General features: G+C 48.3%; 1 protein-coding gene across 1 annotated transcript; it reads left to right on the forward strand.

Annotated features, from left to right (window-relative positions):
- The first annotated feature begins 1,669 nt into the window (after positions 1-1,669).
- OVOL2 (ovo like zinc finger 2) lies at positions 1,670-10,331 on the forward strand. The gene is made up of 4 exons (XM_032682978.1): positions 1,670-1,911; positions 2,580-2,770; positions 4,939-5,128; positions 8,811-10,331. Exons 1-4 carry the CDS (start codon positions 1,812-1,814, stop codon positions 9,119-9,121), a joined length of 792 nt encoding a protein of 263 aa, XP_032538869.1. The 5' UTR covers positions 1,670-1,811; the 3' UTR covers positions 9,122-10,331.
- The last annotated feature ends 332 nt before the right edge of the window (positions 10,332-10,663 follow it).

Consider the following 10,663-nt stretch of genomic DNA (forward strand, 5'->3'; position numbering starts at 1 on the left):
AAGAGAAAGAAAGAGAAGGTTTTACTTGTGGTATTGCTGAGGTGTTGCCCGAAGGCATGCTGAGGTGGCTTCTTACTGGTACCTGCAGAGACTGTAACTCCCTGCAGGAGTAGGGGCAGCAAGTAAGTGCCCCCAGTCCTTGCCGTCACTCCCAGGGCCTATCTCGTGGGTCAGCGGTCAGGGCTTAAAAGCCTTTCTAGAGGACAAAGTGCTGAGCAGTGGGGTAACTCCTCTGCTGGGATAAAGATGTCTGTGCCTGTGTGTTGCTCAATTAGACCTTATCAAAACAGTGGGTAGGGCTGCTGTGGCTCATGGCTGAGATTTCCTGGCTGGAAATACCAATTGTTGGAGGAGATCTCTGCCAGTGTGTCAGCTGATGCAGCACTCGGGGCTGGAGCCGGGGCTTCTCCATCTCTAGCGGTCCAGCCAGTCTCACACCCCCATGTCTCAGACCCATACAAGAGCTCACACCTCTTTGCCCCTGGAGCCCAAAAGAGTAATGAGGATCTGAGTCAAGCTGAAGTCTTTCACTTGGCTTCGACATTTGAAGGTGTGTCCTTTCCAGAGGCTCCAGGTCCAGCCCCTGAAGTTAAACTTTTGTCTCGAGGAAACAAAACAGTGAAACTCCCATCAATTCCCCCTGGCCTGTGCTTTGCCCTTAGGGAGGAGAGCCGAAACCTTAGAGAAGAGTGACCAAGTTTGAAAGGCCTCTTCCTTCATGTGGGGAAACAGCTCTTGGTGCTCAGTCCCACCAGCCTCAACTGCTCCATCCCTGTGCTGGCTTTGCTGCAAAGATGTGCTTGGGGAGGAAGGCACCAAGTGTGTTTCCACTGCATTTAATTAAAAAGCAGATTGAATATTAGGCAGGAGAAGGTACTCCTGTTAAATACCCAAGGCCACGCCAGGCATAGGATTTGCTACACTTGCAGACTTTTCAGTGCAGTTTTGTGGGTTTTCTTCTGCTTCTTTTGCTTTCTTCCCCAACCCCCAGCCTCTTGTCTTTATTTCATTTCCACTTCGGGAAGAGGGGTAGAGGACAAGAGGCAAATAAAAAAACAAGGAGTGGGGGGAGAGGAAAGGCTGTGAGACATTTTTAATTTTAAATCAATGACTGAAAAAGAATAAAACTTTTTTTTAACAGAAGAAGGGCTTGTCATTAAGAAAAATAGTAACAACTTTCTCTTCCGGCTGCTGCCCCGAGGGCCTCTTCCTCGGCGCCCTCGGGAGTCTTCCCCTCGACGGGCTGTCCCGGGGGCTCTCAGCGCAGCCCCCCGTGGACGGTGGGACCCGCACCCGATAGTGGTGAGCACTCTAGGCTGCCCGCGGCATCCCAGTGCGGGGGGCGGGCAGTGGGTCCGACCCCATGGGGTCCCCGCCGGCGGGGTGGCGGGCAAGCGGCAGCGCCGGGGCTCCCCTCCTCGTGTGTTTTTTTTTTTTTTTTTAATTTTCAGACGTTAAATTCTTTTGCAAACATTCATGCCTTAGGAAGGGCTGGAACAAAGCTCAGCTGCTCCAACCGGTCGGACAGGTAAGCAGACTTGTTGACACCGTTATGTTTGCAGCACGCATGCTCCTTCCCAAGTTTCCTGGTGCATTTTTCTATTCCACCTTATGAAACTTTCCTCCCCCCCCACCCTCTCCCCTCTCCTCCCCTCCCCTTCCCCTCCCCGTGCCTCGGCGGCTCTGCCCGGTGCGTGCGGTCCCGCTCCCTCGGACGGCAGCGCAGCGCCCGCGCCCTGCCGGGCTGCGGGCGGGCGGCGAGGTGAAGCCGCCGCTTCGCTCCGTGCTCGGCCGTGCCCCTTGCCCTCACTATGCCCAGAGCCTTCTTGGTGAAGCGCCGGAGCCTGCAGCCGGCAGTGCGCAGCTGGGATGGGCTGCCCGACGAGGAGAGAGCCGACACCTACATCCCAGGTACGGCGCCGGCGGGCTGCCTGCCCGCACCCGTCGCCGCCGGGAGGGACGGAGGGAGCGGGGTCTCCGACAGCCCCCGTGGGCTGCGGACGGGTAGAGTTGGGGAGAGGGCTTTGCTGGGCCGAGGGAGCCCCGAAGGAGCGGACAGGCGGGCGGGCGGGCGGTGGTGGCTTGGAGAGAACTGTAGTAAACGCGGGGAGGGGGGGAAGTGGGCAACACTTGGGGGAAAACTCCCCTCCCGTCGGCAGGGTTCCTGCCCCCGCCGGGAGATGCCGCCCCTATGACTGGCACCGTCTCCAACCCCGGGGATGGCGGGGCGGGGGGAATGTGTGTGTGCCCGGGAAGGTGGGAAACTTCGTTTGCATGAGAAAGGTGGCGGGGGGAGGACAAGGACGGACCCAGGGCGGCGGGGGTGATGTACTCTAGGCCTCCTCCTCCTGCCCTTGTCCGGGGTATAACGGGAAGGCGGCGGAGCTGGCTTGTTTGAACTTTGGGACCGTTCGTGTTTGAGTTTCCGATTGCAGCGTGAGCCTGGGATCCTCCCCCGCCGCCCGCGGGCCCGCCCGCAGGTTAAACACCGGGGCCCGGCGGCTCCCGCCTTCTGCGTCCCCTCCCCTGCCCCTGGCTCCGTGGTCCCCCCTCTTTATCGCGTCCTCACCTCGCTGCAGGGGGAATCGGCTGCGTGATGCTGGGCTATGAGGACAGCTGCAGCCTGGAGAGCAGCGGGAGCAGCGGGACCCGGGATGCTGAGCCCAGCGACCCCCCGACGCCCCAGCCTGCCTGCGGCGATCTGGGCATGGCCGAAGGGATGCTGCTGGACCTGGCCGTCAAGCACCCTGTGGTCAGGTCGAAAATCAAGGTAACCTCCCGCACCCCAACCATCTTACCACCCGTGATGGGGTGACCACAGTTCAAGGTCAAGGCTTGGCTGCTGATCAGCAGGTGCCAGCAGTCCCTTGGGCTTTCTCTGCAAGAGATGACAGCAAGGGGTCTGTGAACATGCTGGCCATAGGATGGCAGCTGCAGGGCAAGCTTCATAAGCGATATACTGTAATCTTCCAGTGCCCTTTGCCTTCTCTTATCCTTGCCTGGGACATGCTGCCCCTGACCTGCTTGGCTCGGGTCCCGCAGGAGCTCTGAACCCAGCCAGGAAGGACCAGCCCTGGCAGCTAGGAGTCATGCCCCATGGTGCGTGGGTGGATCTCATTCCTTAACGTGGGGCCTCCTTAAAGACTACCTTCTAGGTTGTAGTCAAGCCTTCACCAAGGGGGGCTGGGGTGAAGCTTCACGCTGCTCCCCTACCCTCTTAACTTATCAAAATAGCAGCTAGTTAAAGGTTCTCCTCTGAAGCTGTGAAAGGCTGTTTTCACCTTGAGGTCAACTGGCGGCTTAGGGTGAAATGAAGCAATTATCTGTCCACTGACTTTGTTGAAGAGCCCCTCTGCTGCAAGGGCAGGATCTCTGGGTGTCCCTCGGACAGAACCAGGAGAACAGAGCCGTGATTTCCCTCCCAAGGCTGAGAAGGCAAATTACTCATGGTGCCTCAGGTCCCCATGGTACCGAGAACTTAACACTGACCTCCCAAACAGCACTGAACATCCAGGGTCCCCTCAGCGGAAGTGGAGACAGGCCAACCCAGCCTAGGAAGGAGATGTGTTCACTGCTGGTAGTTAACACCTCCTTAAACCCTGGCTATTGCTTCGCTGGACAGAGCTGTAAAAATTCCCATTGTCTCTGTGGGATGACAGACTTTCAGTCATCATATTCTCATGATTAACATTAGGTTTTCACCCTGGTTATGTGCAGCTGCTTGAGGAGGAGTTATACCCCTGTTGCCCAACAGATTCTTCCCAGATGGCTCCTCCTTTAGTTTCACACCTCATGGTTTCACAGCTGCGTTTTTTACAATTTCAAGTAGCACTGCTTCAGTAGTAAGCAAAGGAGGAGGACTAGGAAAAATAATTGGCTCTTCAGGAAAAAAAAAACCCAAATGTATTCCTGTCTTTGTGAAGAGCTTGCCCTGCTGCTGTTTGATTTTAACCTACTCTGTAAAATTTAACCTGGGCTACTAGTAACTGTCACAGCATTCAACCCATTTCAGCAGAGTTGGGTTTTTCTCAGGGTTTCACAGAAACTCCCCAAAAGCACCATGAGGGCTGATGGATGTGTGTGCATGGTGCTGCCTGCTCTGCTGGCTTTCTCACATCCTGAGTGTCTATCAGTGAGCATGTCTCTGTGTTCTCCCATGAATGGGTAAACTAGCAGTGAAGTATTTGCAACTTCCAGAAACTGAGCTTTCCCTCTGAGGAACGATCTTCCCCAGAGCTGAATCATCAATGTCTCCCTTTGTCAAATTAGGTCATGGTGTTGGCAAAATACTTTTGGTGCTAGGAGTGGGAATGAGATTACCCCTTAATGTCACTCTGCTGTTAATTAACGAGCCAGGGAGACCAACGGAAGGAAATTAGTGCCATTGTTTCAGTCTCTATTGAGTTAGCACAAGGTGCCTTAGGTTTATCTCTCCAACCCACTCTTTTTATCACTGCTGGGACCCATAGCAGCTGGAAGCATGATTAGCAAAAGCATCGCATAATACAACTTTCTCATACCTTGGAGGACTTCCCATCTCCATCCAGGATATTAGCTGAGTGCAGGAGCAAACATACAGGCGGCCCCACGGAAAGGTGCTTGTAGCCTAAGCCCTTGTGCTTATGGATGTGACTGGACAAAGGTTGTTGCCTCTGGAAGGTATCCACTACACAGGCTTTGTTTTAATCACTGATTCCAAGCTGGTGAGTGTTGCATCAGTCCCACTGCACATTAAATACCCCACTTGATTGCAAGGAAAATATGAATGTTTCGCCCAGCAGGAATCTCCTGAATGCTTTCACTTTTCATTTTTAATATATCCCAAGATTTATTTTAATGCCACAACAAGCCATCCCTCCTTATTTTGGTTTTTTTCTTCTACTGGTCTTCTGTTGTTCATCTCGATGCCCACTCACCCAGTCATCTTCCATTCCTCAGTTTACCACTGGCACCTGTAATGATGCTGCACTGCATAGCTGCGAGCTGTGTGGCAAAGGCTTTCGCTTGCAGCGAATGCTCAACCGTCACATCAAGTGCCACAGCCAAGTGAAGAGACACTTGTGCACCTTCTGTGGAAAAGGCTTCAATGACACCTTTGATCTGAAAAGACATGTCCGGACCCATACTGGTGAGAATGCATTCCCTGGGGACTCACGGGAGGCTCTGAGGAGTAGGAGGTGGGAGGAGGGGTGAGGTGGAATGAGGACAAGGAGAGGGTGAGGGTAAGCTATCAAGACCATGATACAAAGCCCAGGTTAACAACGTTTGCAAAAAATAGTGGAGTTGCAGTGGAGGAAAGGGGAAGACATGAGTGTGGACAGAGAAAAATCCTGGGAATGATGAAATCTGAGAACAACTAGTGAAATCTTTGTGAAGTAGTGCGGGTGTACGCCTGACATCCAGACTCAATGCAGACACAGCCACATGCTGCAATGCCTGGGTCAGCAAGATTGGGATAACCCACTGAGGATAACCTGCCTGGGATAACCCACCTGGGATAGCAAATCACCACACATTATTGTGAGACCAGTGCACAAAGACAAGCAGAGGCAAGAGGTGGATGAAAGTGCTTTGCCCTCTAGAGGCAGCGAGCAGCAGTGTCCTGGGGTTTTTTTTTTGCTGTTGAGAACTTTCCCCACTGGCTATTCCACAGGATGGGGTTGTGGCTTGCTTTTGGCACTGTCTGGAGAAACCAGAGTGTTGTTCATGCTGTGCCTGCAGCTTCTTTAGGGAAACTAGGCAACACACCTGACTTCTGCTAACCCTACATGCTGCATCCCTTCCTGATTTGGGCTACCAGCTCCTCCAACTCCCTTTTGGAGCTGTTTCCTTCTGCATGTCATGCTGTCCAGATCACTTTGACCACTGGCCTAAACCATTGTTATTCCCTTGTCATGTGGGGTCACAGCATGCATTAAAAATCAGGAGCAGTGGGTTGAAAATCACCTGACAGCGGTTCCTGCTCTTGTTCTTTTATTGCTCTCTCAGGCTGGAGGGATATGCTTTCTGTGGCCACTCTGCTGTGGATTGAGCTCCCGAGTCCATCCCAAATAGTGGTGGTTGTGTTTCTTTGAACCAGATCTGTTGCCTCAAATCCAGCTCACTGCTACAGAAGTGCTTATCCCAGCCTGGAGCAGGGAGAAGGCTGCCATTTTGATTTGCTTCCTTTTTCTTGGTGGAAGTAATGGCTTAAATAAATGTCAACCCCCATCCTCACCAAGGGCGATGCTTTCTGGCGGGTCAGGTTGGCTGTGCTCAGCAGGCTTTGACTTTGCACTGTTGGGCACCCAGAAGATGCATCCACCACATCTCACAGGCACATTCCATCTTTCCAGATGTGTGGTTACCCAATGGGAGCTGGAGACTATGTGGGTTTGCTCTGCAGTGCCCTTTCTTTGGCTTAGACACCATTAAGCAGGCAAACTGCTAGAGGCAACACAAGTACAGTTAGTAGGTAGGAGCTGTTTCTTAGCAGTAGAACAATAGAACTCATAAAAATGATGCCCATTTCAATGGGAAGGCATTGGCTAGAAGCCAATGTTTTGGGCTGTTTTGGTTTGTTTGCAAAGCTTTCATTTGGAAAGTAAAGCTGCTGGGTGTGAGCAGGGAGCTATCACTGGGATATGGCTGAAGTGGGGAGTCAGTGCTTCTAAAAGAAGTGATTTTTCGGTCTGTATCCTCATCCTTTGAGGCTAAGAAACTTAATCCAAGACAGTCTCTGTTCAGAAGCTGTGGCAGGTAAAGTTGAAATCTCTTTGCAGGATTGGAACCAATTTTGTGAAACACTGGAAGGGGAGAAAGATCCTTTTACTGGACAGGAGTGAAAACCCTGGAAATGTGAATCTTAGATTGTCCCCAAATTTACTAGAAGAAATCTGCTGTCACTATTTCTCCTCTCCATCTTAAAACTAGGATGAACGCACACATACACCGTATTTGCCTGGTGCCTTGGGTGATGGCAGGGGTGAGGGCTGGCTGCAGCAGTGGTACCAATGTGTATCTTTTCCAGGCTGAGATACGGCATCTCTGAAAGCAGTGACCTTCTTCATATCAAAGTTGGTTGTTGTTCAGGAAAGCTGGGCTGTATTTGAATATTAAAAAGAAGGCAAATGGGCTGGAAGTGGTAGTGTGGGCTTTATTGTGTAGCTACAGGTGATCATCTACATGTGCTTTACTGGGTGTGGGTGTTTCAGTGGAAACTGTCATGCAGCATTTGAAATGAGACTGTGCAACAGTAGTTTCAGAGAGAGTAAAGGCATCCCAGTCTAGCTTTAGGGTATGAGCAGACTTAAACATTAAAAAGCATCTAAGATACACGGTAAAAGAAAATTTTAAAATTATTCCTAATTGATGAAGAGGTTCCCACAGCCCTGATGGGCTGTGCCATCCTGGCACTATCTTTTTTGTGCTTGTATGCATGCCTGTGGAGCACTGGAGCAGGCACCAAGGATGGTGCCTGCAATTTAAACCTAATTGCGTTCAGAGGAGCATAAAACTGCACCCAGACTACCGTTTGTAAAAAATACATTTTTCTGTGTGAATCCTAATGAAGGTTTGGGCTTTCTCTCCAATTGCAGTTTAATGTAACTACAGTCTCGCAACAGTAGGCATTAGGAAACTTCAGTGTTGATAGTTAAATCCGGTGCACTGGGATAACCTCTTTTTACAAGACTTGCAAAAATGCAGTTGAGATGGTGCTTTTCTTGGAACTTCTCTTTAGCTTGGATTTTTGGTAGAAGCATCAGCGACTGAGCGGTAACACAGTGCAATCACAAAGTTACATCTGTCTGAATGGACACACGTGCTTTGCCCATTTCTGCCTGGCTCACCATAGGTCTGATCTTCCAGATTGTCATGTATCGCCTTCCACGGGGAAAAAAAGAGGTTAGGTAACTACTTATATCAGTTTTAAGGCTAGTCTTTGCTTGAAAACTTACTGATCTAGTCTACTAAGTAAAATTCCAACTGGTTTAGGTTCTTTCAAGTGTTGCTTAATCCTCAGCTATTTAAGTACTGGAGGGTTGTTGTTAAATCAGTGTTGATTGGTGGTAAAATGGATGTCCTTTACTGCTCAGCATTTCTGTAATGTTGGTTGTTTGTACTGAATGAAATTGCCCAGGCATTCAAATCACAAGCCAGCTCCTTCTGCCTCCCCTGGACACACAGAGATTTATTTCACCGGTTTATTTCGCAAAACATGCTGAGTTGGAAGGGACCCACAAGGATGATTGAGTCCAACCCTTCTTTCAGCTTGCTGAGTTTCTCTTCTAGAATTTGAGCTTGTAGTCTCAGTCACTGTACTTATCGTACAAAAGTGCTCTCACTCCTTTGAAGCACTGCAATAGCTGGGCATTCACACTAGGGTGCCATTCACTGAAGCCTCAGTAAGTTTTGCTCACTAAAAGAGAAAAATCAAAATCTTACCAAGATAGAAGTTTTCATTCATTATAAAACCCAAAATGACAGGTTAGCTGAAATTTTAACCTAATCACAGGACTTCAAAAAGTCAAGAGGTCTAAGAGTAAGTTTTGCAAGAGCTGTAATGGTGTCCTTAGGACCAAAGCACAGTTGGGCCCCTGTTATCATCAGCATCTGCCTACACCTTTTCAAAACATTTCTAGGTTTTCTATGCCTAAATATGTCAACCCATTCCTGAAAATCTTAGCCTGAAAGTAGGATGTTTTATTTAGATAGGTAGTTCCTTGGGCTAGTAGCTCCCCGCTGCTAGATATGTGCTCAGTAGCTGCCAGAGCCTTGCTCCTAAGCCAGCTTTAAGAAACGTAAATCAGAACAATCTTTTACTGTCACAGGAATTCGTCCTTACAAATGTGAGGTTTGCAACAAAGCCTTCACCCAGCGCTGTTCCCTGGAGTCCCACCTCAAGAAGATTCACGGTGTGCAGCAGCAATATGCCTACAAACAGAGGCGAGATAAACTTTACGTGTGCGAAGACTGCGGCTACACAGGTCCCACGCAAGAGGACCTATACCTGCACATTAGTAACGTTCATCCTGGAAGTGCTTTCCTGAAAAAAACCTCAAAAAAACTTGCAGCAGTTTTGCAAAACAAACTGAGCCCTGTCCTGCAGAGGAACTCCAAGGATGATGACAAAGATGAGTAATGCAGTGGATTACAGTGGTCTACAGGAATGAAGTTTACATGTAGGATGAGATATATATATATATATATATATATTATTTTTTTAAAAACAATTTTGAAAAAAGTACCTGCAATTAAAGGGATGCTTTAGTTAATGCGACTGTCTTGTTGCTGGTAGAATCTCAACTGGAAAGAAATATTCCCATTTATGATGGAAATATCAAACTTTTTTTATCTGGCCAATAAAAATGGAAAGCTTGGAAGAGGCTGTCACCTCTCAGATGGAGTATTTACTGAACTGACATTTGGGCAATCTGTCTTCCGTTTCAGCTCTACCACACATCAGCTGCCACTAAGTTCACCTTTCCCCAGTGTATTTTGTAAAGTTAATTTCTGTTACCTCCTGTACCAATTACTTTTGAGAGATTTGAGTGAAAAGTGCCAGGTAAGAACAGGTACTAGTACATTGTTCTATGCAAATTAAAGTGTCTTAAGAACAGGAGTACATTGTATTGGTAAATAAGTTAAAATGTGCAAATAACCTTAACTCTGCCCCCTGTGCAGTAGCTAACAATTTATGGAAGGGTGATCCAAGGTGAGTTGAAACTCTTCTGAAAGGATGGAGAACTTTTCCTCCCAAACTTTCTCTACTGGCAAATTATTCCAGGGCAGACTTCTGGTTTTGATTTAGGTATTTTAAGCCATGAACTTACTCTTATGTTTAGATGCAAGTGGAACCTTAACTCTGATGTTCCTGGACTTGTCATGCTTTGAGGATTATTACCACATCCTTTTAACATACATCAATATCAACCCAGAAACCCAAAGAAAACTTGAAGATAAGTATTTTCTGTCATGATGAAATACAGTTTTGTCTGTATTTTGTGTGTGTGGGAGGGATGTTTGGGGATTTTTTTTTGTTTTATAATCAAATGCTTCTTCATTAATACAACAGAGCAGTGCAATGCAGTGAAAAGGGGGACTTATCCTGTCTCTGCTTCACGAGATCAGTGCAAAACTGCAGGCACGAATCTGGCTGCTCATCTGTATCCACTGTCAGTTTAGAAGGGTCCTAGTGAGACTGATGCTACCGGGGAAGGATATGATGATGATGAGGGACTGGTACTACCTCTCTGTGCTTTTGGATTTCTGTAGTCCCACTCCAGCTCCTATTGACCCAGGACAGTTAAGAGGGTAGCCTGTGGGGACTACTGAGTGTGAATTTAGAGATTTTTAAAAAAAATAAAGCTGTATATTTGAGGAGGATATGCTGTATTCTATATATGTTGAAACAACAGCTGAAATTAAGCCACCTAAAATACAGAGTCCAGCGTAGCCAGGACTTTCATAGTCATTACTGCTAAAATGAGAGATTCTGAGCAATTCTGCAAGAATTTTAAAAAGCTTTTCCATTTGCTTCAGTTTTCTAAGGCATCTGCTTGGGTTTTTGTGGGGAAAAGATTCTAAGGTTTTTAAAGCATTCCTAATGATATTAATACTTTATTCAGCACAACTGTTGGTGCCTGGGACCTTGAAAGCAAGGATAATAAAGTAATGCTACTGT

The sequence above is a fragment of the Chiroxiphia lanceolata genome, chromosome 3 (assembly GCF_009829145.1).
Source record: "Chiroxiphia lanceolata isolate bChiLan1 chromosome 3, bChiLan1.pri, whole genome shotgun sequence".
Lineage (NCBI taxonomy): Eukaryota > Metazoa > Chordata > Aves > Passeriformes > Pipridae > Chiroxiphia > Chiroxiphia lanceolata.

Coding starts and splice junctions, on each gene's coding strand:
- OVOL2 (XM_032682978.1), top strand. CDS start 1,812: ATGCCCAGAGCCTTCTTGGTGAAGCGCCGGAGCCTGCAGCCGGCAGTG. Junction 2,771..4,938: donor TGGTCAGGTCGAAAATCAAG/GTAACCTCCCGC, acceptor TCCATTCCTCAG/TTTACCACTGGCACCTGTAA. Junction 5,129..8,810: donor ACATGTCCGGACCCATACTG/GTGAGAATGCAT, acceptor TTACTGTCACAG/GAATTCGTCCTTACAAATGT.